At 42.4% G+C, this 27,451-nt stretch overlaps 1 protein-coding gene across 3 annotated transcripts in view; it reads left to right on the plus strand.

Moving 5' to 3' along the window:
- The window catches only part of TDRD9 (tudor domain containing 9), a 119,729-nt gene extending 95,959 nt beyond the window's left edge, over positions 1 to 23,770 (plus strand). For all 3 annotated transcript variants that reach the window (XM_070593444.1, XM_070593446.1, XM_070593445.1), the window contains 4 exons: positions 3,886 to 4,024; positions 13,487 to 13,605; positions 22,572 to 22,644; positions 23,042 to 23,770. In XM_070593444.1, the coding sequence (XP_070449545.1) occupies positions 3,886 to 4,024; positions 13,487 to 13,605; positions 22,572 to 22,644; positions 23,042 to 23,140 (430 nt within the window). In that variant the 3' untranslated portion in view covers positions 23,141 to 23,770. The remainder of the gene's footprint in view (positions 1 to 3,885; positions 4,025 to 13,486; positions 13,606 to 22,571; positions 22,645 to 23,041) is intronic.
- The last annotated feature ends 3,681 nt before the right edge of the window (positions 23,771 to 27,451 follow it).

A 27,451-nucleotide genomic window follows, 5' to 3' on the forward strand; every position in this document is an offset into this window, starting at 1 on the left:
TGTCCTTTCATCTTTGCCAAGGAGCTGACCTTTCACGCATCTGACCCAGATGTACTTTGCCTTTCTTGCTGCCCCCCCTTCTCAGGTTGGAGCAGTCTTTGGTGTCGCTGCTGGTTCAGTGGACTCATTATTTAGTACCTGATGGTAATGTTCTTTCCTGGGTGAGTGAAATGCTCCATAGTCGCAGAGCCTGGCATCTCCAGGTTGGGCAGCAGAAATCTGAGAACAAGTTGTTAATGGGTGCAATGGTGAGAATGCGCCCTTCCCTCCTCTCCTTGGTTCTTGGAGGCAGATGCTGCAGCCGTTGGGGAGATGCACTGCGTGTTGTCAGGGTTGGAGGTTAAGTCATGTTCCAGCCTTGAGAGGTAGTGCTTCCAAGCAGGCCACCAGGGAGGTGGAATCTTTCAAAACAACAAAAAATCCTATCAGGTGAAACTGTTAAAAATTAAATGAGAGTGGATTGAAGGGGGGGCTTTCAGTTTGTTACTGTTTGTTACAGCCACTGTGGCTGCATAACACATCACCCCAAATAGCTCTTTCTTATGCTGTGGGTGAGGAACTCAGACAGGGCACGTGAGGGGCAGCTGTCTCGGCTCACGGCGTCTGGGTCTTCAGCTGGAAGACTTGAAGGCTGGTGGGTGGAAATCGTGCCTCAGCTCCTTTGCCCACATATCTGGTGGTTGATTCTGGCTGGAGGCTGGAGGCCTCAGTTTCTCCTCATGAGGGCCTCCCCATGTGGTCTCTGTGTGGGCAGGTTTGGGCTTCCTTACACCATTGTGGCTGGGCACCAAAGGTCACTGTCCTGAGAGACAGCCAGGTGGAAGCTGAGTCACCTTGTATGACCAGCCTCAGAAGTCGTATGTTGTGAGATTTGCCATGGTCACAGTCCCACCCAGGCTCAAGGTGTGGGGTTACATACCCCACTTCCCACTGGAAAGTGTCCACTCCCCATTGCAGGAACCGCTACTGATGTCACCACCTTTGGAAGATACAATCTGCCATGCTCTGTATACTGACTTATTGTTTGAATTGTTCACAGTGTATTAATGTACTTTTTTGTAATTAAAAAAAATCTTGATCTATACCCCATAGTTTTAAGAAACTTCAAAAAATTTGAGAATAAAGCAAAGGTGCCTCTTAAGTATTAGAAGTGTGAGTTGAGGAGAATGTATGTTAAGAAAGGGACACTCTCAAGTCTGGTGGGTAGGCTGTGGCAGTGGACAGACCTGGATTTGTGCTCCAACCCTGCCACCTGCCACCCCACCTTGGGCAGGGTTTCCAACTTCTGAGGTTGCTCCAGCTGTCAAAAAAGGCTCTTTTTTTTTTTTTTTTTAAGATTTTATTCTTTCTTTTTCTCCCCAAAGCCCCCCGGTACATAGTTGTGTATTTTCAGTTGTGAGTCCTTCTAGTTGTGGCATGTGGGACACTGCCCCAGCATGGCCCAATGAGCAGTGCCATGTCCGCGCCCAGGACCCAAACTGGCGAAACCCTGGGCCGCTGCAGCAAAGCGCGCAAACCCAACCACTTGGCCACGGGGCCAGCCCCCAGAAAGGGCTGTCTTGATCTCACAGGGTCGTTGAAGGGATTCAGTGAGATGGGCAACGCTCAGCACGCCCCCGAAGTGTGGCAAGCCCCCCACAGCTGTTGACTGCTCTAATCCTGATAGAAGGCCTGCTCCAGTTGCCCCTGGCGGCACTGATGGGAAGAGGGAAGAGTCAGAAAGTGCTTCACAGAAAGTAGCCTAAGCAGGATTTGGAAATGTCGCTGGACGTTTAACACTTTGCAGATTAATACAATGCACATTACAGAATATTTAACAGCACTTTTTTATATAGAAGTTTCAGATTGACTAACATTTAACTTTTAAGGAAATATATTTCCTTGTTTGGCTCACATAGGGAGTTCTAGAATATTAGCTTGCAATAGAAGTTCCTCTTCTATTGTATTTATTTTCTATAACATAATTGTCTGGAGAGGTTGCCTTTCCAAACATAGCAGGAGTCAGCTTATCTAGACTTCGGCTTCGTAGGCAGGTTGTTTCAGAACGAAGTCCATGTGCAGCCGTCCTCTGGGTGGAGGATGCTCTCCTTTGTTCCTCCCAGGAGTTTTGCGCTTTTTAGTTTGAGTCTAAAATATGCATTATACAGGAAGTAAAACTATTCCTCTGGCCCTGTTCACTGTTTCTTAGGTTCACATAAATATTTAGGATCCCTAGAAAAGAATTAAACCGAGTGCTTTGGTTACCTTTGTTGATTTAAGATTCAGAGCAGGTGAGCAAAGAGTTACTACCCCAGTGTGGGTCAGTTCAAGGCTGAATCTTTTAGGACCGTCCTTGTCGAGGTATATGTGTTATCACACGTGAGCCGTTTTAAGTCTCATAGCAAGTGTCAGTAAGACGGGGTAACGTGAGGTTTTATTAACATTGATGAGGAAGTAGCTATTCCTCTTAATTTTGGTGACCCCTCATTATTACTTATGTTTTGGAAAGGTTTTATATAGTTTGAAATAGTAATAAATTATATTCTACTAAAAATAATGTAGGGAGCTAACTATTTGAAGAAGCATTTTGGTGACTGTTTTGAACAGCACATTCTCAGCACTTAATTTCTAAGTCTGCATTCTGGGTCTCTCTCCTCTGAGTTTACTTAAGGTGGGATTCTCTTTCATTTTCATTAAAGTGAAGAAGTGTGTGCGTTTGTACGTGTGTATGTATATTGTTAGCACTAAGAGGAAAACTCTGTTTTTGCCTAGATTATTTTCATTAAAGCTTTATTGATCTAGATAATGGGAAAAGGTCTGAGTTGATTGAACCAAAGAAAATTAGCAAAACATTTTTAAAGGTATTAAATATTAATGTCTGTTCACTCATTTTATAATAATTTGTTGAGTGTATTTATGGGCTGCAGTACTGACATTTAACTAATGCCTGGAACACTAGAAGGAGCCTCGTGAGCGGAGGGCTCTGGAGGGCTTGGTGGGGCTGGAAGGGTTCCTGCTGGAGGCGCCTGAGCTCCTTAGACTGGAGAGAGGCCTGTAGGAGCTCCAGAGAGGCTGGAGCCTGGAGCCTGGCTGGGGAGGGAGAAAGTGGCTTGAGAGGACGTGGAGGAGCTAAGCATAGACTGGGTTGCACTGTGGCTTCTGGTGTTCAAAATGCAACAGGAAACCACTAGAAGCCCTTAAGCAAGGAAGTAAGATGACTGACTTTGTTTTGAAAACCTAAAACTGTCTGCTATATGGAAAAGAGATTGGAAGAAGCAGGAGTAGATGTGGGGAAAATTGGTCAGGAAGTGATTGCGTGAGTCTTGGTAAGAAGTGACGATGGTTTGGACCAGGCTGGTGGCAGTAGAGATGGAGAGAACTGACAGATTTAGGAAACTGAGAGATGGAGAGACCTGACACGGTGGTGGTTGGAGGGGAGTGGTGAGTTTTTGGTAAAATAGGAATATAACGCTTTATGTTATAAGTGTGTACAGTTGTTTTAGGATGGAAAGGTGGAACAAACAAGCTTTTACTGGGTGCTAGGCTTCTTTTGTGTATAACCTTTTCTCTAGAAATCTCACTAATAAGAATTTAACCCATGGAAAGAATTCAAAGGTAGGGAAAAAACTGTATTTGGTAAAATATTCTTTATGTTATCTTATTTGCTGTGGTAAGAATTAGAAACCTAAATAATGGATTAATAAAAACCTTTAGTTTACTGTCGTTACAACTGTACGTTCTCTGTTATTTCTAATATAAATCTGGAAGAGAAAATGTAAAAATGAAATTAGTTGCTGTACCAGAGTTGGCAGAACTTAGGATGATTTTATTGACCATTTCCTTTAACATTAAAACAGTGGGTTAACAATTTTGAAATATTAACTCTTCTCAAAACTTTTCACATAGGGTTGATCGGGATGGAAAATGCTATACTGGAGTCCTTTGTGGTTTGGGCTGGAATCCAAGTACAGGGGCCCCTGTACTGCCAGAGCATGACATTGAGCTAGCGTTTGATGTTCAGTTCAGCGTGGAGGATATCGTAGAGGTAAGACTGACGTGTTTATTATAGTGTAATAGCTATTTCTCCCTCTTGTTTGGCCTGTACGCCCATTAACCATGAGTGCAGTGTCTGGCACAGTGCTTTAAATACAAACATCCGCTTCTGGTCCTGGAGGTGCTCGCTCACCCTTAACATACCTATTTTCCTGACCTCTCCTGTGCAGAGTAGCTTCATGATAGAGGTAATGCTCTCTGAATTTCTTACTTGGTATCTCCTGGCACAGTGAGCCTTTCTGGCGATGGAACAAAGCACCAGGGCAGTGGGACTGCTGTGGGTCTCTGTCCAGATCTCCTTCCAAGTTCGTGTTGGGAAACAAGGAAACAAAGTCCTGCCCCTCCTCCTCCTTGTCATAGGCACAGGTCTTGCTGAGCTGACGGGTGCAAATGTGGCTCTGCGGGGCAGTGCCTGCACTGGCCTGGGGTTGGGGGGGTAAGTGTTTAGAGACTTTTGAATCGAATTTGGGCTTCTATTTTGTATGCTTTTCTTTTTACATTTCATTGTTCTTGTAATTCAGTTTTATTGCATTTTACAAAGTAAGAAACAAAACTGGTCCTTCACTACATATAGTTTGAGAAGCACTGCTCTGGAGTACTTGAATCCTTTCTCTTTTCAGCAGTTCATGAAATAGTTGAGGTTAGCGTAACGCATTGAGGCAAGTGGGGTAGAGGGCACTGAGGTGAGCCGGGGGGCTTCTCCTTACCCCCAGGGCCTGGTGCTCAAAGTTCTCTACATCTTGTTTTGTTGATTTAACTGCTCTTTCACATCAAGGGGCTTTGGGGCTTAAAAATAGTCCTTAGATCACAAACCTAGAAGGAAATACAGGAGAAAATCTGTATCACCTCGGGTTTGGCATTGAGTTTGTAGATGCAACACCAAAAGCACATCTGTGAGAGGAAAAAAATCAGTAAGTTGGACTTTATCAAAATTAAAAATTTTGCTCTGCAAAAGACCATATTAAGAGATGAAAAGACAAGTTGCACACTAGGAGCAAATATTTTCGAATCATATCAGATAAAGGAGTTTTATTCATAATATATAAAGAACTCTTAAAACTCAATAATAAAGCAAACAACTAAATTGAAATATAGATGGCAATAAACAAATGAAAAGATTCTCACATCATATGTCATTAGGAAAATGCAAATTAAGACCACAATGACATACCTCTAGACACCTGTTAGAGTGGCTAAAATCCAAAAACCTGACGATAACCAATGCTGGCAAGGATGTGGAGCAACAGGAACTCTATTCATTGCTGCTGGGAATGCAGACTGGAACTACTATTTTGGAAGACAAGATTCTTAAAAGATAAACGTATACCTACCATAAGATCAGCAATCCCACTTTTAAGTATTTATAAGAGATTTGACAACTTATATCCATAAAAAACCTGTGTTTGAATGTTGGTTGCAGTGTTCCTAATTCATATTTGTTAAAAACTGGAAGCAATCAAGATGCCCTTCAACAGGGGAGTGGATAAACAAACTGTGGTATAGCCATACAGTGGAATACTCCTCAGTAATAAAGAGGAACAAGAAGTTGATTCATGCAGCAATATGAATGAATCTTAAATGCTGTTACTAAGTGAGAGAAGCCAGGACTCAGGGGCTCCATATCGTGTGATTCTATTCATAGGACATTCTGGAAGAGGCCAAACTACAAGGACAGAAAACAGATTAGTGGTTACTGGGGGTGGAGGAGTGATTGACTCCAAAGGGCCCCTTGTGGATTTGAGAGTGAAGGAGCCGCTCTGTGGTGCTGTGGTGGTAGATGCACAACTCTGTGCCTTTGTCAAAATCCATAGACTGCCCCTCATCAGAAAGTGGACCTCTTATGTGTGTGATCAAAATGCGCACACCAACCAGGATGCAGGGATAGTTGCACTAAAGGAGTGAGGGCAAAAGGAGCTTTGGAAAACAGTGTTTTGACTGGAAACAGGCTACAGTCAAAAAGAAAGTGCAAAGGCACCCCTCCCCCTGCTTGGCACTCCAGCTCTGCGTTTGCCCAGACCGCTGCACAGAGAGAAAAGGAGCTAGCAGCTGGGGGGAGCACACAGGTAAAGGCACCCCACCCACCTGCGCAGTGCTCCAGCTCAGCCATTGGCCAGAGTGCTGCACAGGCAGAGAAGGAGTCAGCAGCTGGAGCTAGGGAGCCACAGACCACGGTGGGCTCAGAATACACAGTGCCTGACCCCCAGCCAGTGGTGGCAGGTGGAAACTGCAACCAGATACTGTCACTATGTGGAGGCAAAAATCCACGCTGTCAAGCAGTATAAAAAATATATTAAATCTCCAGACCAGAAGGAAAATGACAAGTACCCAGAAATCAACCCTGAAGGCCCAGAAATTCATAACCTAAATGACAGAGAATTCAAAATAGCTAGCATAAAAAAACTCAACAAGTTAAAAATACAGAAAGACAGTTCAATGAAATCATGAGTTTCTTCACAAAAGAGATTGAAACTGTAAAGAAGAACCAGTCGGAACTATTGGAGATGAAAAACACAATGGATGAGATAAAGAAAAATCTGGATTCCCTAAACAATAGAGCTGATATTATGGGGGACCTAACTAACAATTTAGGGGACAGAAATATAGACATGCTTCAGATGGAGAAGGGGAGAGAGCTAAGACTAAAAAGAAATGAAGAAATTCTCTGAGAAATACCCAACTCCATTAGGAAATGCAACATAAGGATTATGGGTATTCCAGAGGGAGAAGAGAAAGAGACTGGAGCAGAAAGTTTGTTCAAAGAAATAATAGCGGAGAACTTCCCAAACCTGGGGAAGGAGCTGGAAATACAAGTGGAAGAAGCCAATAGATCTCCTGACCACATCAGTGTAAAAAAGACCTTCTCAAAGGCATATGGTAGTGAAGTGGGCAGAAGTCAACGACAAAGAAAAAATATTAAGGGCAGCAAGGCAGGTGAAAATAACTTACAAAGGAACCCCTATTAGGCTTTCAACGGATTTCTGAGCAGAAACCTTACAGGCTAGGAGAGAGTGCAATGATATATTCAAAATTCTGAAAGACAAAACTTTTCAGCCAAGAATACTATATCCAGTGAAAATATCCTTCATATATGACAGAGAAATAAAAACTTGCCCAGATAAACAAAAGCTAAGGGAGTTCATTGCCACAAGATCCCTGCCCCTACAAGAAATCCTCAACAAGGCCCTTATACCTGAAAAAAAAAAATAGGAAAGGGGCTACAAAGCTCTGAGCAAGGATAGGTAGGCAAGAATCAGGAAATTGCAGCTCTCTATCAGAACAGGTGAGTAGGCACTTAACTATCACATTAAAGATAAAGGGAAGGAAAACACCAAAATAAATATCATCTCGTCATTTTAACTACAAACTCACAATATAAGATGCAATAAGATATGGCACTAATAACTTAGAAGGGGAAGAGGTAAGGGGTGGAATTGGCTTAGTCTAAGGAAATAAGAGGCCATCAGAAAATAGACTATCGCATCTACAAGATTTTTTTATACAAACCTAATGGTAATCACTAAAAAAATAATTAGAACTGAGACATAAATAATAAGCAAGGAGAAAACTAAGATCATCACAGAAAACTATCTAACTGAATTGGTAATCTGAAATACACAGGACGAGAAACAAAGGAAATGCAGAAGAACCAGAAAATGAGTGATAAGATGGCAGCATTAAGCCCTCATTTATCAATAATCACTCTGAATGTAAATAGATTGAATTTTCCAGTCAAACGACAGAGTGGCAGGGCGGATTAAAAGGCAAGACTGAACAATATGCTGCCTCTAGGAGGCACATTTCAGCTCCAAAGACAAACTCAGGCTCAGGGTGAAGGGATGGAAGACAATACGCTAAGCAAATGGCAACCAAAAGAAAGCAGGTGTTGCCATACTTGTATCAGACAAGATAGAATTCAAGGTAAAACAGGTAAAGAGAGACAAAGAGGGGGGCAGTATATAGTGATAAAAGGGACACTCCATAAAGAAGACATAACACTTATAAATATCTGTGCACTGAACACAGGAGCACCAAAGTACATAAAGCAACTATTAACAAACCTGAAAGGAGATATTAACAACAACACAGTAATAGTAGGGGACCTTAACACCCCACTTACATCAATGGATAGATCATCTAGACAAAAAATCAACAAGGATATAGTGGAATTAAATGAAAAAGTAGACCAGATGGACTTTATAGATGTATGTAAAACACTCTATCCAAAACCAGCGGAATACACATTCTTCTCAAGTGTGCAAGGAACATTCTCAAGGATAGACCATATGCTGGGAAACAAGGCAAGCCTCAATAAATCTAAGAAGATTGAAATCCTATCAAGCATCTTTCCCAACCATAATGCTATGAAACTAGAAATCAACTACAAGAAAAAAGCTGGGAAAGGGACATGGATGTGGAGACTAAACAAGATGCTACTGAACAAGCAGAGGATCATTGAAGAAAGTAAAGGAGAAATAAAAAAATATCTGGAAACAAATGAAAAGGGAAACACACCATACCAACTCATAGGGGATGCAGCAAAAGCAGTCCAAAGAGGGAAATTTATAGCAGTACAGGCCCATGTTAACAAACAAGAAAAATCTCAGATAAGCAATCTTAAACTACACCTAACAGAATTAGAAGAACAAACAAAGCCCAAACTCAGCAGAAGGAAGAAAATAATAAAAATTAGGCCAGGAATAGATGAAATTGAAACAAAAAAGATGGTAGAAAGGATCAGTGAAACAAAGAGCTGGTTCTTTGAGACAAGGATCAATGAAACAAAGAGCTGGTTCTTTGAGACAATAAACAACATTGACAAACCCTTAGTCAGACTCAGTAAGAAAAAAAAAGAGAAGGCTCAAATAAATAAAATTAGAAACGAAAGAGGAGAAATTACAACAGATATCACAGAAATACAAAAGATTATACTATGACTATATGCCAATAAATTGGACAATCTAGAAGAAATGGATGAATTCTTAGACTCTTACAAGCTCCCAAAAGTGAGTCAAGAAGAAATAGAGAATCTGAATAGACCAATCACAAGTAAAGAGATTGAAGCAGTAATCAAAAACCTCCCCCAAAATAAAAGTCCAAGACCAGGCAGCTTCTCTGGAGAATTCTACTAAACATTCAAAGAAGATTTATTACTTATCCTTCTCAAAGTATTCCAAAAAATTGAGGAAGATGGAACACTTCCTAACACGTTCTATGAGGCCAATATCATGCTGATACTAAAGCAGACAAGGACAACACAAAGGAAAATTACAGGCCAATATCACTGATGAACATAGATGCACAAATCCTCAACAAAATATTGGCAAACCAAATACAGCAATACATTAAAAAGATCATACACCATGATCAAGTAGGATTTATACCAGGGACACAGGGATGGTTCAACATCTGCAAATCAATCAATGTGATACACCACATTAACAAAATGAGGAACAAAACCCACATCATCACCTCAGTAGGTGCAGAGAAAGCATTTGACAAGATACAACATGCATTTATGATAAAAACTCTCAATAAATGGGTATAGAAGGAAAGAACCTCAACATAATAAAGGCCATAAATGACAAACCCACAGCCAACGTCATACTCAGTGGGGAAAAACTGAAAGCCATTCCTCTGAGAACAGGAACAAGACAAGAATGCCCATTCTCACCACTCTTATTCAACATAGTACTAGAGGTGTTGGCCAGAGCAATTCGGCAAGAAAGAGAAATCAAAGGAATCCAAATAGGCAATGAAGAAGTGAAATTCTCACTGTTTGCAGATGCCATGACTTTAAATATAGGAAACCTTAAAGAATCCATGGAAAACTATTAGAAATAATCGACAACTACAGCAAAGTTGCAGGGTATAAAATCAACTTACAAAAATCAGTTGCGTTTCTGTACTCTAATAATGAGCTAACAGAAAAAGAACTCAAGAACACAATCCCATTTACAATCACAACAAAAAGAATGAAATATCTAGGGATAAATTTAACAAAGGAGATGAAAGACCTGAACAATGAAAACTATAAGACATTACTGAAAGAAATTGATGATGACATAAAGAAATGGAATGGTATTTTATGCACATGGATTGAAAGAATAAACATAGTTAAAACGTCCCTACTACCTAAAGCAATCTACAGATTCAGTGCAATCCCAATCAGAATGCCAATGATATTCTTCATGGAAATATAACAAAGAATCCTAAAATTCATATGGGGCAACAGAAGACTCCAAATAGCTAAGGCAATCCTGAGGAAAAAGAACAAAGCTGGAGGCACCACAATCCCTCACTTCAAAATATACTACAAAGCCATATGATCAAAACAGCATGGTACTGGCACAAAAACAGGCACACAGATCAATGAAACAGAATTGAAAGCCCAGACATAAAACCACACTTCCACGGACAGCTAATCTTTGACAGAGGAGCCAAGAAGATACAATGGAGAAAGGAAAGCCTCTTCAATGAATGGTGTTGGGAAAACTAGTCAGCCATATGCAGAAGAATGAAAGTAGATCATTATCTTTCTCCACACACAAAAATAGACTCAAAATGGATCAAAGACTTAAGTAAGACCTGAAACCATAAAGCTTCCAGAAGAAAATATAGGCAGGACACTCTTTGACATTGGTCTTAAAGGGATCTTTTCAAATACCATATCTACTCAGACAAGAGAAACAAAAGAAAAAATAAACAAGTGGGACTTCTTGAGACTAAAAAGCTTCTGCAAGGCAATGGAAACCAAGATCAAGGTGAAAGGACAACCCACCAACTGGGAGAAAATATTTGCAAATCATGTATCCGACAAGGGGTTAATCTCCATAATATATAAAGAACTCACACAACTCAACAACAAAAAACCAAACAACCCGATCAAAAAGTGGGCAGAGGATATGAAGAGACATTTTTCCAAAGAAGAGATACAGTTGGCCAACAGGCACATGAAAAGAGGTTTCACATCACTAATCACAGGGAGATGCAAATCAAAACTGCAGTGAGATATCACCTTACAGCTGTGAGAATGGCTATAATCACCAAGACATAAAATAACAAATGTTAGGGAGATTGTGGAGAAAAGGGAACCCTCGTACACTGCTGGTGGGAATGCAAACTGGTGCAGCCACTATGGAATACAGTATGGACATTTCTCAAAAAGTTAAAAATAGAAATACCATGTGACCCAGGTATTCCACTACTGAGTAGTTATCCAAAGAACTTGAAAGGAACAATTCAAAGAGACTTCTGCACCCCTATGTTCATTGCAGCATTATTCACAATAGCCAAGATGTGGAAGCAACCCAAGTGCCCAGTGACTGATGACTGGATGAAGATGTGGTATATATATATACAATGGACTACTACTCAGCCATTAAAAAAAGACAGAATCGTCCCATTATGCAACAACATGGATGGACCTTAAGGGTATTATGTAAACTGAAATAAGCCAGACAGAGAAATACAAACACCGTATTTCATTCATTCATATATGGAAGATTAACATGTGGACAAAGAGAACAGGTTAGTGGTTACCGGGGGAAGGGGGTTGAGGGGTGGGCAAAAGGGGTGAAGGGGCACATTTATATGGTGACTGACACATAATGTACAACTGAAATTTCACAGTGTTATATGACCTCAATATAAATATATATATCAATATAAATAAATATTATGACCTCAATAAAAAAAAAGAAAAAGTGCATATAAACGCTGTGCTCTGCTTGGTAAAGTTGTTTCTCATGGAGTACAAGTTGATTCTGAGCCTGCTGTATGCATTACTGGGGCTGGACAAATTGGTAATGCATGTGGGAGCCAGGTTTCTTAGTGTTGGACGGGGGACTTGCAGACAAGCAGAAAAGGAAGGCTGGGATGCACCCTGGCTACAAGGGTAGTCAGAGATGCCAGTCAGTGTGAGTTCATGTGCACCTAAGACATGCACAGGTGGGTGGATGAATGTCTGTGGTGAGCTCACACACATACATAGATTACCTAGCCCTGTGAGGGCCTGGAAACAGCGACCCCTGTGGCCAGTGCCGAGATTGCGGTTTTTGATAGAATTGTCCGATAAATGGAACTAGGGCTCCTTGTAGAAATGGCTTTTTCTAGGCTTGGGGCAGGCAGCGAAAATACAGGATAAGCCTAGAGCTGCGTGTAGTGCCAGAAAGTAAGGAAGTGCTCAAAACACCAAAGGATGGGGGCATGGCAAAGGGATGCAGGAGCCAACTGAAAGAGCTCCCACTGGCCAAAAACAGGCAACAAAATAAATATGTAGTAAAATAATTATCCATGTGGCCATAAGGGTATAGATAAATGATTGAATAAACAAATGAGGAAAAGGGACAAATCTCCTGTACAGAAGAATTCCCAGTAGTACCTGTATCTCCCCTCCAGGAGGTGGAGCTTGGTCTGCCTCTCCCAGCCCCCCCGCTTTGAGGTGGACTGGGCTAGTGACACAGCAGGAGAGCGAAGAGGGAGACTTTGCAGTGGGAAGCCTGGCAGACGCCGTCTCAGCTAAGCGCTCAAGGCCAGCCTCACCGGGGGTCTGCATGGTGATGGCGCGCACCCTGCTACGATGAGCTGAGAAGGGCACCCCCGTCTGTGGGCTTCCCCACAGACCCGTCACCCCAGTCTAATCATGAGAAAAATGTCACATGAGCCAAATTGGGGGACATCCCACAAAATATCCGAGCAGAACTCCTCAGAACTGTCCAGGCCTTGAAAACAGGACGAGGCTGAGAAACTGTCCTCGAGCAGAGGAGACCTGGGGGACAGGATGGCAGGCAGTGTGGCCCCCTGAATTGGATTCTGGGACAGAAAGAGGACATGAGTGGGAAAACTGGTCAAATCCAAGTCGAGCCTGGATTTAGTTAATAGCAATGCCCCCAAGGCAGTTTCTTAGTTGTGACAAATGCACCATGGAAATGTGAGGTGCTAGCGATGGGGGGACTGGGCGAGAGATGGGTGTACTTGACTGTCTGTTGTATCTTGGCAGCTCTCCTGTAAATCTCAAATTATTCAAAGTAGAAAGTTTATTAAAAAACTCTGACAAAGGCTGGTAACAAAACGTGGCCTGTCGTACCTCTGCTCCTCAGGCTTCCATAGAGATGTGACAGACAGAATGAGCATCAATAGGATACAAGCACATTTTGAGCTGTGTAACCCCGGGGGTTAAACCATGTTAAATTTTAAGATAGAAGTTTAAAAAGTGTGCTTATACTAAAAAAATCTGAACCTTTCTTGCTGATTTTTAATTTTTTTCTTTTATTATTGTTTGTTGAATGATGATAGCATTTATTGATGCTGTGTTGTTTTAATCATTTGTTCCAGAAACCATGTTGATGATAGTCATAAGACTATGAGCTCTGAATGCTTGTGAATTATTTAAATGTGGAATGTAATTCAGTTACAGTAGAACCGTGTGAGTATTTATGTTGCCATTTATTTACAGATTAATATTCTCAGGGCTGCTATTAACAAGCTAGTATGTGATGGACCAAATGGATCGAAGTATCTTGGGCCAGAAAGAATTGCACAGTTACAGGATAACGCTCGTCAGAAACTTTTAGGGTGAGTTGTATAATGTCATATGGACTTCTTTCCTTCTTTCATCTTCCTTAGCTGTCTTTTAAAGGTATGCTCTTTTCCTTTCTTTCTTTCTTTTTTTTTTTGGCAAGGAAGATTGGCGCTGAGCTGACATCTGTTGTCCATCTTCCTCTTTTTCATTTTTTTCTCCCCAAAGCCCCAGTATATAGTTGTATATCCTAGTTGTAAGTCATTCTAGTTCTTCTCTGTGGGACGCTGCCACAGCATGGCTTGATGAGCAGTGTGTAGGTCTGCACCCAGGATCCAAACTGGCAAACCCTGGGCCACTGAAGTGGGGCATCCGAACTTAACCACTCGGCCGTGGGGCCGGCCCCTCCTTAGCTGTCTTGATTGTGAATGTTTTAGATTGTTTAGGAGATATGATAGATCGATCATCTGAAGTGGAGTTCCAGTACTGGAGACAGCATCTACAAGGTACCAGAACGTGGGCACCAGCTTACTCTGGAGAGCAGCCACCTTTGTCCTGTGTCAGTCAGTATCCAGGCAGGAAATAGTGGGCACAATCAAATTGGGTAATTTGAGAAAAATGTAATAAAAGGACCCTTTCAAACAGCACAGACAAGGCATAGGAAAACCGCAATGGGTACTGCAGTGCCCACTTTTAGCAGTGCGTATCTTGGGTGCCAGGGGAGAGGGTGGGGCTTGGAGACTGAGAGGCTGTGTGCAGAGGACCACCTTAGAGGAGGCCAGCCCTCTGTTGAGCCTCTCCCAGGAAAGGAGGTCTGGGGGTAAGCATCCGACCTCTCCCTTCATCCCTCTCACCACTTGCTAGACTCCCCCTTGGCCAAACCCAACCAGAATCCTGAGGGCAAGGGCCACTATTGGTGAGGCCCGTGAGCCCGAGTCAGCCCAGATGGCCTAGAGGAGGCTGAGGAGATCGGGCAGTGGTTGTGGAGGAGCAAACAGAAGGCTCCTGGCACATCCAGTCCTGCATTCCTGTCCCAGGCAGCCCTCCCTAGCTAGTGGCCAGTCCTTCCTTGCTGGAGACAGTGCTGTGCTGCTGGGAGTTGAATTGTCTAAGAACAGGTGACACTTGATGCCATGGTGACTTTCTGCTCCTTCTCATGGACATTTTGGGTGGATTTCTTTTAGTTTTACCAGCACTTTAAAAAAGGTATTAAATATTCAAAGCTGCCTTAGTAATTGTGAGAAAGGCTAATTTTAGTTTTCTCTCTTCACTTTTTTACATAAAAATATTTTTACGTAAACTTTGTGTTGAAGTTGAACGTACACAAAGTGCATTTTCACAAAGTGGACGTGCTTCAGGGGCCCAGCACCCAGATGAGAAACAATGTTGTTAAACGTTAGGAATTCTGGTCAGACTGACAGAAATCCACCCAAAATGACTATGGAAGGAGCGGAAGGTCACCGTGATATCAGATGCCACTGGTTCTCGCACAGCTGGACTCCCAGCAGCACAGGCGCGGTCTCCGGCAAGGAAGGACCCGCGAGCCCACGCTCCTTTGCTTCTCCTTGCGGCGGCCGTCGCTCTTCTTCTGCCCCGGCCGGAGGCGCTGTGTCCTGACATGGCCATGGATAGGTGGGGTTTTCTAGTAACAATTCAATGATTTTAGTAAATTTGTAGAGTTGTGCTAACCATCGCCACAACTAAGTTTTACAACATTTCTATCACCCCCAAAAGTTCACTCAAATATTTTAAAACTGAGTTGTGGTGATGGTTACACAACTCTATAAGTTTACTAAAATTATTGAATTGTATACTTAAAATTGATTAATTTTATAGTATATAAATTGTACCTCAATAAAGCTGTTTTTAAAAACATAAGTTCTTCCTGCCCATTTGTAAGAAACTCCTGTTCCCACCCCTAGCCCCAGGCAATCGCTGCTCTGCTTCCTGTCTCTATAGATTTGCTTTCTCTGAAAATTTTATATGAATGGAATCATGTTGAAAAATTTTTTTTAAAATCTGGCTTCTTTCAGTTAGTAATATGTTTGAGGTTCATCCATGTTGTAACATCATTTTTTATTACTGAATACTATTCTGTACATGCTACATTTTTTAATCCATTCACCAGTTGATGAAATATTTGGATTGCTTCCCGTATTTGGCTGTTATGAATAGTGCTACTAAAAATAGTCTTGTAAAGTTTTTGTGTGAACATATATTTTCATCTCTCTTGGGTAGATAACTAGGGCTGGAACTGATAGTTTGCATGGTAAGTTTGTATTAATTATTTAAGAAAATTAAAAGTATTTTGTAAAGTGACTACCATGTTACGTTCCCACTGGCAATGCATGATGGTTCCAGGTTCTCCACATCCTTGTCAGCACTTGGCATTGTCAGTATATTTTTTATTGTAGTCAATGTAGTGGAGGTATTGTAGTACCTCATTGTCATTTTAATTTGCATTTCCTTAATGACTAACGATATAGAGCATCTTTTTTGTTTTTCTTTTTGCTGAGGAAGATTTGCCCTGAGCTAACATCTGTTCCAGTTTCCCTCTATTTTTCAGTATGTGGGCTGCCAGCACAGCATGGCTGCCAACAGAGCAATATAGGTCCTTGCCTGGGAACCAAACCTGGGCTGCCGAAGCAGAGTGTGCTGAACTTAACCACTAGGCCACAGAGCTGACCCTAGAGCCTCTTTTTATATCCTTATTAACCAATCCTATACCTTTTTTTGTGAAGTATCTGTTCAAATCTTTTGCCCGTTTTTTAATTGGGTTCATTGATTATTGTCTTGTTGAATTGTAGAAATTCTTTTTTTTTTTTTTTTTTTGAGGAAGATTAGCCCTGAACTAACTGCTGCCAATCCTCCTTTTTTCGCTGAGGAAGACTGGCCCTGAGCTAACATCCATGCCCATCTTCCTCTACTTTATATGTGGGATGCCTACCACAGCATGGCATGCCAAGCGGTGCCATGTCCGCACCCAGGATCCGAACCAGTGAGCTCCAGGCCTCCGAGAAGCAGAACGTGTGCGCTTAACCGCTGTGCCACTGGGCTGGCCCCAGAATTGTGGAAATGCTTTATAAATTCTAACTAAAAGTCTCATTAGATATGTAGTTTGCAGATATTTTCCCCATTGTCTTTTCATTTTCTTAATGGTGTGTTCTGAAGAACACAAGTTTTTAATTTTGATGAGGTCTACTTTATCTTTTTTTTTTTTAATGGATTATACTTTTGGTGTTATATCTGGAAAACTTTGCTAAATCCAAGGTCACCAAAGTTTTCTCCTCTAACTCTTATGTTTACTTCTTATGTTTAGGTCTTTGATCTATTTTGAGGTGTTTGTGTGTGGTGTGAGATATGAGAGTCTAAGTTCAGTTTTTCACGTGTGAATATCCAGTTGTTACAACACCATTTGCTGAAATGCTCTCTTTTCCCCATTGAATTGCCTTGGCACCTGTCAAAAGTCAACTGGCCCTGATGTAAAGGTTTATTTCTGGACTTCTTATGTTGTTCTGTTGATTTTATATCTGTCTTTATGCCAGTACTATACTGTATTGATTGCTGTAGCTTTCTAGTAAGTCTTGAAATCGGGAGTGTTAGTCCTCATATTTTGTTCTTCCTTTTCAAAACTGTTTTTGCTATTCTAGATCCTTTTCCTTTTCATATAAATTTTAAGATAAGCCAGTCTGTTCTACAACAAGCCTTGCTGGAATTGTGAATAGGGATTGTGTAGATCAATTTGAGGAGAATTGCCATCTTAACAATATTGATTTGTCCAGTCCATGAAGATGGAGTGTCTATTAGATATCCTTTAATTTTCCTAACACGTTTTTATAGTTTTCAGTGTGCAGGTCATGCACCTTTGTTAAACTATTTTTAAGTATTTTAATCTTTTTCATGCTATTGTGAATGAAATTCACATGAACACAATTGATTTTTTTTATATATATATTTTTTTGAGGAGGATTAGCCCTGAGCTAACATCTGCTGCCAATCCTCCTCTTTTTGCTTAGGAAGACTGGCCCTGAGCTAACATCCATGCCCATCTTCCTCTACTCTATATGAGGGATGCCTGCCTCAGCATGGCTTGACAAGCAGTGCATAGGTCCACACCTGGGATCTGAACTGGGGAACCCCAGGCCACCGGAGTGGAGCATGCAAACTTAACCGCTGTGCCACCGGGCCGGCCCTGAACAATTGATTTTTACATATTGATCCTTTATCCTGTGACCATGTTAAACCCGTTTATTAGTCCTGATACTTTTTGTAGATTCTTTAGAATTTCCTACATACAGGATCGTACCTGTGAGTAAAGACAGTGTTACTTCTTCCTTTCCCATTTGTGTGCTCACCATCTGTTTTTCTGGTTTTGTTACACTGGCTAGAAGCCTGAGTACAGTGTTGCATAGCAGTGGTGAGAGCAGACGTCTTTGCCCTGTTCCCAGTTTTAGGGAGGAAGTGTTCATTTGTTCACTACGAAGTGCATTAGCTGCAGGGTTCTCCTTGAGGCTCTCTGTTGGGTTGAAGAAGCTCCTTTCCATTCCTAGTCTGCTGGAACCTCCTATCAGGAAAGGATGTTGTGTTCTGCCATGTGCGTTTTCTGTGAGATAATTGTGGGGTTTTTTCCTTTTATTCATATGTAATGTATTGATTACGTTTTGCATATTAAAACTAGCCTTGTATTCCTGGGATGAATTCCACATGGTGTGTAATCCTTTTTATAAATTTGTGGATTGTTTGTTACATACTTTTGTTAAGGATTTTTTTCCTCTGTGGTCATGAGGGTTATTGATTGTAGTTTTCTCGTGGTAGCTTTGTCTGATTTGGTATCAGGGTAATCCTGGCTTCATAGAATGAGTTGGTAAGTATTTCCTGCTACTGTATTTTTCTGGAAGAGTTTGTATAGGATTGGTATTATTTCTTCTTTAAATATTTGATGGAATTTACCAATAAAGCCATCTGAGCTTGGACTTTTCTTTGCGGGGAAATTTTTAATTACTAATTCAATTTCTTGTGTTTTAGGTCTAATCAGATTTTCTGTTTCTTTTTTTGGTTTTTTGTTTTTTTTTGCTGGGGAAGATTTGCCCTGAGCTAACATCTGTGCCAGTTTTCCCCTATTTTGTATGTGGGTTGCTGCCACAGCATGGCCACCAACAAGTGATAGAGGTCTGTACCCAGGAACCAAACCTGGGCCACTGAAGTGGAGTGCGCTGAACTTAACCATTAGACCACGGGGCTGGTCCCAGGATTTTCTATTTCTTTTTAGATGGTTTTGATAACTTGTGTCTTTCTAGGAATTTGCTCATTTCATTTAAATCGGCTAGTTTATTGGTATAAAGTTGTTCAGAATCTTCTTTGATAATCCTCTTATTTTCTGTACAGTTGATAGTTATGTCCTTTTGTTTCTGATTTTGATAAAGTGTGCCTTCTCTCTTTTTACTTGGTTAGCCTAGCAAAAGTTTCTCAATTTTGTTGATCTCTTCAAAGAACTAACTTTTAGTTTCATTGATTTTTTTTCCCCCAAGGGTTTTCTTTCTTTGTTTCTTTCTTTCTTCTTTTTTGTTTTTGGTGAGGAAGATTGGCCCTGAGCTAACATCTGTGCCAGTCTTCCTCTATTTTGTATGTGGTGTGTTTCCACAGCATAGCTTGATGGGCAGTGTGTAGGTCTGTGCCCAGGATCAGAACCCGTGTACCCTGGGCTGCTGAAGTGGAGTGTGTGAATTCAATGTTTCATTGATGATCACTCGCACAATTATTATTCTCTTACTTCTGATTACTTTGGGTTTAATTTGCACTTTTTCTAGTTTCATAGTGTAGAAGCTTTGGTGGTTGTTTTGAGACCTTCTTTTCTCTCACAGGCATTTAAAGTTATGAATTTCCCTGCATTGCTGTTTTGGCTACATCTCATACTTTTTGATCTCTTGTATTTTCATTTTCAATCTTTTCAAAATATTCTTTAGTTTCCCCTGTGGTTTCTTCTTTGACCGGTGGGTTATTTAGAAGTATGTTATTTAATTTTCAAATATTTGGGGATTTTCCAATCTTTCTTTATGTTGTTGATGTTTATTTCTGTGTAGTCACTATACATACTTCGAATGATTTCAGTCTTTTAAAATGTAGGGAGACTTGTTCTGTGGCCTAGCATACAGGCTTTCCTGAAGAGCGTTCCATGTTCATTTGGAAAAGATGTGTGTCTGCTGCTCTTGGTGGGGTGTTCTGCAGTCTTGGTCAGATGAAGCTGGTGGATGGTGTTGTTTGAGTATTCTCTCTCCTTGCTGGTTTTCTCTCTAGTTCTAGGAATATCGAAAGTGGGTTATTGCAATCTCTAGCTGTAATATTTCAATTGTTTCTTCTTTTAAGTCTGTGAGCTTTTCTTTTATGTCTTTTGGGGCTCTTTTGTTAGATACGTGTACATTTATAATTGTTGTATCTTCCTGATGTATTGGCCCTTTTGTCATTATGAAGTGTCTCTTTATCTCTAGTAATGTTTTTTAAAGTCTCTTTTTTATTTATTTTTTATTTTTTAATTTTTTTCCTTTTTCTCCCCAAATCCGCCCAGTACATAGTTGTATATTCTTCGTTGTGGGTCCTTCTAGTTGTGGCATGTGGGACGCTGCCTCAGTGTGGTTTGATGAGCAGTGCCATGTCCGCGCCCAGGATTCGAACCAACGAAACACCAGGCCGCCTGCAGTGGAGTGCGCGAACTTAACCACTCGGCCATGGGGCCAGCCCCTAAAGTCTCTTTTTTCTAATATTAATATAGCTACTCCAGCTCTCTTTGGTTCCTGTTTGCATGGCATATCTTTTTCTACCCTTTTACTTAGAACCTGTTTGCATCTTTGACTTTCCTCAAATGTTTTTTTCTGTCCCGTGTCTGCTCTCCTCTCCTTTGAGATTCCCATTTCATGTGTGTTTGTACACTCAATGTTGTGACACTGGTCTCTGAGGCTCTGGTCATTTTTCTTCAGACTTTTTTCTCTCTGTTTTTCAGACCATTTAATTTCTGTTGATGTGTCCTTAAGTTTCCTGGTTATTCTGCCATCTCAAACCTGCAGATGTTGGTCTGCTGTAAGGAATTTTCCATTTCAGTTGTTGTACTTTTCAACTCTAGATTTTCTATTTGGTTCTTTTGTATAATTAAAAAATTTTTTTGTAGGGAAAGATTGGCCCTGAGCTAACATCTGTTGCCAATCTTCCTCTTTTTTTTCCCCTCCCCAAAGCCCCAGTACATGGTTGTTATCTGCTAGTTGTGAGTCCTTTTGGTTTTTCTATGTGAGCCGCTGCCACAGCATGGCGACTGACAGACGGGTGGTGTGGTTGCATGACTGGGAAGCAAACCCAGCTGCTGAAGTGGTGAGAGCACTGAACTTCAGCCTCTGGGCCGTCAGGGCTGGCTCTGTAGTCTCACATTTTTATTGAGATTATCTTTGAGTCTCTATCACGTTGTCCTTTATTTCTTTAAAGGTGGTTTGCTTGAATTCTTTGTACGTACTTACAGTGGCTGCTCTGAAGTCTTTGTGTGCTAAACCCTCATCTGGGTCCACTCAGTCAGTTTCTCTTGACTGCTCTTTTTTCCTAAGTATGGGTCACACATTACTGTTTATTTGCAAAATCTCTCTTAATTTTTTTTGCTCAAAATCGGGCATGTTAGATAATGTAGTATAAGAAAACAACAGTTTGATTTCCCCCTGCAGAATTCTGCAGGATTCTGTAGGATCTATTTCCCACAATGTTGTGAGGCCACTGATACCTGGCTTCTGGGTTTTTTTAGTTCTCCTTTGCGTTTTTCAGCCTGGCTTGCTAGGGTTTGTCCTTGTGTCTGCATTGCTTAGTGCTCAGCCAGTGATTAGTCAGAAGTTGTGCTTAAGTACCTAAGCTGTTAAGGCGTCTGCCCTCTGCCAGTGGATCTGGGTGTGGGTCAGGTAGTGCATCCAAAGTCCAGGCAATTTTGAACTCTTCCCTGGCTTTTAGTTTTTGCCAGGGCTTTCTTGTGCATACACGCCACCTCCCAGTCAGCTCGGGCCGTGGGGCTGGCTTGGGTCGGTCATTTTTGCACGTGTGTTTAGCCTTCCAGTCAGCTAGGGAGTGTGTGGAGAGCCTGGCTTGCCCTCTGTGGCACTTTCATTTCCAGGATCTCCCTCTCAGGTTTCTGGATTGTCTGCCGGTCTGCTGCTGGCCCTGAGCAAGACCATGACCTAAGGCTGGCACAGCTTTGGGCTCTCTCCATCTATTTCCTCCTCAGTTTGCTCTTTTTACTACAGTGCTGCCAGGCATGAGGTTTTTCACCCTCTGCTCCAAATCAAGTAAGCTCAACCTGGCAGTGAGGATGCTGGTTTTCATGGCCAGCTCAGCCTTGGCAACACCAGGGTGCCAGTGTGAGCTAGTGGGTGGGCGTGGGTGGTGGGTGGGAGTAGCCCCAGGCAAGAACTCCACAGACTCCGCTGCTTTTCCCTGGAGTTCAGCAGTTTTTTGTGAATGGATTCTTCTCAACTTTTTTGCTTTTGCTTAATTTACAGAGCTTTCAAATGTTTGTGGGATTTTTTGACAATTTTATCCAGTTTTTAGTTGTTTTTTTGGGGGAGGGGCAAGAATATTTGCAGACCTCTTTAGTCTCTCATTGCTGGAATTCTCTCTCTGCCTTTTTAAGCTGATGATATTTCCAACTTGTCCTGGCTGGTTAAGAGTAGATGATATAAAACATCCTGTCACACTTCGTAGAACTTGACTGGTAATGCAGCGACGTGGTCATGGAGCAACCTCCACTGGTTGTTGAGGGAACAGAGAACAAGGGCCGTTCCTGCACATATGCTGCTCTCCTTTCTTTTTCTATTTTTGAAAGTGCAGTGGATTAAAATACTCTCTGATCATAACTGCATAAATTTTGACCTTTTCAAAACTTGTAGTTATAATTCTGAGGGAAAGTCTATAGAATTTAAATCTTTTAAAATAAATCGTGGTAGTGTTTTCAATTACTAACATATAATTAAGATGACTTAAATTCTCTTTTTTTGTATTTTAGTTTGTTCTGTCAGTTGAAACCGAGAGAGAGAATTGTTCCTAATTGGCATGAAAAGCCATATGAGTGGAATCAGGTGAGTGAGAAATAGGATGCCATGTGAGCAGCCTCCACCAGGCTGAGGGGAATGGACCACTCGATGGACTCAGGGCTCCAGCGCAAGAGTTGGTGGAGGATGCTGAGAGCACAAAGAGACCAGAGGCGAAGTGGACCGTTCTGTTGCTTAACAGGGCGATGTCACAGACCAGACCAGTATCTGCACTGTACTGGGTAGTATACTGCATGTCACGCCTTGGTGAAAAGTCAGAGAAGCAGTCTGTAAATATTTCTGCAAAACTAAAAGAATACTTTCTGCCATCTTATATGTCTGTATATATGTGTGTGCAATTTTATTTATTCATTTTATGAGTTTTACTTTATGTCTGGAAAAGCCCCATTGCAGAGCCTGACTGGTCTTTTTGTCTGCCTGTTAGGTTGACCCGAAGCTGGTCATGGAGCAGGCTGACCGGGAGAGCAGCAGAGGGAACACCTTTCTCTACCAGCTTCACAAGCTCATCGTCCTCAGTACCTAGGGTGCGGGCAGGCTGTCCCCCTGCCCCTGCTGGAGGAAGCTGCGGAGAGCAGGGCTAAAGGCTCCCCGCAGCCCGACTCCTCTGCATCTGAGCGCTACAGTCTTTGCCCACTGCACATGGTGGTCTTCTCCATCCTGTGTCCTTTTCTCTTTGGGTGATGGCTGGAGAGTGGTGTTTCTGTTAAAGGGGAAAGGGTTGGAAAGTCTAGTCTTTTCCAGAAACAGAAAATCAATGTATTAAACATCTTCTTAAAAATTGTTCTGACGGAAGATTTCGTTTGGAAAAAGAACCGTGTTTTGGTTTAAATTTATTAAGGTGAATAGAAGTAGCTCATCTTAGATGTAAGGTTCAGGGTGGCTTGTGTGCTCTGTTACAGTGATTTAAAGCTGGGGCACAGGAAAACCAGGGCTCCCTGTTTTACCACAAGGGAGAAGTCGTGTCTTTTTCAAAACCATGTGGTATGTTCTAATTTTTTTTCCATGAGGAAAAATACCTAATTTTGGTAAAACTAACTTCAGTTTTGTATATCTTAGATTTTTACTTATGTTACAATTCTTAGTCCACATTTTGGAAATGAGAGAGATTACCTGGCAACTATATCTATATTAAAACATAAAAGCATTAGACTAAGTTTCTGTTTCTGACAGTTTTTAGAGGAGATTAAAATGTATTTTATTCTAAAAAATCTGAGTTTATGAAAATGATAAAGGGATATAGGCCTCTTTTTAAAAGTCAACTCCTGTCACAGGATTTCATCAGAAAAACAGAGCCACTGTAAATATAGCAATAAAAGATATCTGAGTTAGCTCTTCCACGAGTGTGAGAGAAGCTGACGTGAAGGTCTGGAAGGGGCATGTTGAAGGATGGGAGAAATGGTCCACCTCAGCCGACTGTCCCAGGCGGACAATGTGCAGGTTGTGAGAAAACATGAGAAGCACATGTCTTTGGTCACCAGTGTGGGGTCATGAGCAGGAGCTCGTGCAGAGGAGTGGAAAACATCTGGGAGGGCTTCTGTTACCTGGGGCCCAACCAGGCGCTGTGCCGGGCCTCTCTTGGTCAGCGGGCTGGCAGTCAGGAAGCCCGCTGGAGGCCGAGTATGCCGGGCAGCACTGTGTGTGTCTGTCGTTGTTGCTGTTATGTTGCCTGTTTCACTTGTGCCCCCTGGTCTTGCTCAGCTTCTCCTTGGGCCAGCTCTGAGTGAAAGCATTCGAGGTGGGGGATCTGGGGAAGGCCCTCCTGGCCTTAGACAGGAGGTGGTGCTGCCAAGTCGCAGCACACAGTCCTTGGTGATGCCCAAGAGCAGCCAAAGTTGTGTTGAGCTTTCAGGTTATGATCGGCCTGCCTGTTCAGAGGGATGTCTGTGAGGAGCAGCGGGCCGTGCTGACTCTGCCATTGGCCCTTTGCTTTCCCAGAGTGAGTAGTTAGTCCACGGTCGGCAGCGAGCATGGTGGGGGTTAGTGGTGCAGCAGGGCAGTCCTAGGGGTTGAGCACTCTTTCTGCCTGTTTTTTAATCAAAGTTACAGGAATGGTTAAAAAATTAAATAGTAACCTTTTAACAAAAGGTTGTTAAAAACAAAAAAAAAGGAAATCCAGCTCCTTGATTTCTCGTTAACTCTCAAAACCATTCTAACTCTTACCACTTTTTTTCTGGAATTGCCTCTATCTTACATAGCATTTTACTAAGTAAATTACACTTTTTCATGATGTCCACTTTGGTCATTATTTAATTGCTGCTGTAATACATGAAGATCGAGCTCTTTCCATCATTCTCTACCTCCCTTTCCTCATTTCTTAGTATAGTTACATCAGTGTTGCTGGTCAAATCATGCGTCAGTCTTTATAACATTGACTTTGTAAATATTTTCTGCAAAACCAGATAGTGTACTTTATTGCATCTCCTTCCTTATATAACTTTAATTTAGAGGGTAATTGCCTTGTTTTTCACGTGTTTAATTTCTCTATTCACATATTTTTAAGTTATTTGTGTTCTTAGTCAGTATACATGTGCGTGATATGAAATGACGAAATTTTAGAGTGTGTAGTAAATATCTGCCTGAGCCCCATCCTCTGCCACCAAGTTCTCTTCAGAGGCAGTCGTCGTGTCTTCATTTGTGCATTCATTCAGCGGGTGTTTACTGGGCATGGACTGTGCCCCAGGCACTGCTGTGGACACTGAAGCTCAGCTGGAAACAAAATGTGCCGGGCTTCCTGTGGTCCTGGAGCTGACGGTAGACTGGTGGAGACAGTGATAGACAACCTATCAGGCGGCCGTCAGAGCTACGAAGTCTGTTAGAGCAAGTAAACGAGAGAGCCACAGTGTGCGCTCTCTTCTATAAAGGGCCCGGCAGTACCAGTTTGAGGCTTTGTGGGCCATATGGTGTCGGCTTGCTGCTAGCCATCTCTGCAGGTGTAGCTCCGAAGTCTCCAGAGACAGTACAGAAACAGACGAGTGAGTCTGTGTTCCTGCAGAACTTTGTTTGCAGAAACACTGTCAGGCCGTGGGGTGTAGTTTGCTGACCCTGCAGTAGAGGGCAGGTGCAGGAGGGTGATGCTGTCCTCCAGAGGGCGGTCAAGGAGAGCCTTTCTGATGAGGGCACAGCAACTAGGGACCTGATCAGGCATGTGTGCCCTAATCTGGGGAAAAGGTGTCCCGGGCAGAGGAAAACGTGCCAAGACCCTGAGGAGGAAGCTTCCTGGTGTGTGTGGGGAGCAGCCGGGAGACCTCTGTAGCTGGGGCGAGAATGGTCAGGAGGTGACATTAGAGAGAAGCCAGGGCCAAGGCTGTGGGGCAGATTTTGTCGTTTACTCTGAGTGAGGTGGAGGCCTCTTGGAGGGATCCGAGCACAAGTATCATGCCTTGACTGACTCTTTGAGAAAGACCATCCTGGCTGCTGCGTGAGGCACTGGGTGAGACCACTGCAGGTAGGGCCCAGGGAGAGAGACTGGCACTGGGAGTAGGTGGCAGAGTGGGGTGTGTGCCGGAGCGGGAGGCACTGGCGCTGGGAGTAGGCGGCAGGCTAGGGTGTGTGCCGGAGTAGAACCGGCTCGAGGACGGGGATCAGATTTGATAAATCCAAGATGAAGAGAGTTCTCAGGGGACCAGGGTAGTGGGCTGAATGGTGGTCCCCAAGAACCAATGTCCATGTCCTAACCCGCAGGGCCCCCTATCAATGTGACCCTGTTTGGGAAAAGGGTCTTTGCAGGTGTGATTAAGTTAAGGATCTCAAGATGAGGAGATCATCCTGGCTTTAGGGTAAGCCCTAAAGCCAATAACAAGTGTCCTCATAAGAGACACTCAGAAGACAGAGGACAAAAGCTCATGTGAAGATGGAGGCAGATAGTGGAGTGATGTGGCCACAAGCTAAGCAGGCCTGGAGCCACTGGAGCCTGGAAGATGCAGGAAGGATTCTCCTCTTGAGCCTTAGGAGGCAGCTAGGTCCTGCTGACACCTTGATTCTGGACTTCCGGCCTCTGAACTGAGAGAGAGTAACTTTCTGTTGCTTTAGGCCCCTCAGTTTGTGGTGCTTTGTTATGGCTGCCACAGAAAGCTTATCCGACCAGTGTTTTTGTATCCCTCCAGAGGTGGTCTCTTCCTATATATGGGCACAGATTCAGTTTATTTTCACAAGTGGTTGCGTACCATGTATGCTGATGTGTACATTAATTTTTTCACTTACTATTTGCTGTGGGTCATATTTCTAAATTGTTACACAGAGTTGCCTCATTCTTTTGAAGTGCTTCATGGTATATGATTTTTGTTGATGCTTCACAATTGACTTAACTATTCCCTCACGATGGATGTTTGGACAGTTTCTGTCCATATGCAGTGTTACAGTGAATGTCCTTGTACATATGTATGATCTATTATAGAATAAAGTCCTAGAATTAGCCTTGCTGGGTCAAAAGGTATTTAGTAAATAGCTCAATTAACAGACACCGCCATGTGCTCTCCATCGGGGTTGTGGTGGTTTCTGTCCACTCCCACTAGCAATGCATGAGTGCTGTGTCCCCACACTCCTGCCCTTGCTGCGAGAGGAAGATGTTTGATGTCTGTGAGGCACCGTCTGTCAGGCAGGGGTTGTAGTTTCGTGTCTCTCACGGGCGAGGCTGACCGTCTTTATACACTAGGGGCCGTTGGTTTTTCCTTTTATGTGAACTGGTCAGATCTTTTGCCAGGCTTTCTTTGTGTTATATCTTATTTCTTATTTGTTTTTAAGAACTAATTTTGTAGTAAGGAGTCAGTCTTTCCTGAACTGTTAAATATTTTGCCCTTTGTCTTTTGACTTTATCATGTTTTCTCTTTGCCATATA

Source organism: Equus przewalskii, chromosome 25 (assembly GCF_037783145.1).
Source record: "Equus przewalskii isolate Varuska chromosome 25, EquPr2, whole genome shotgun sequence".
Taxonomy (NCBI): domain Eukaryota; kingdom Metazoa; phylum Chordata; class Mammalia; order Perissodactyla; family Equidae; genus Equus; species Equus przewalskii.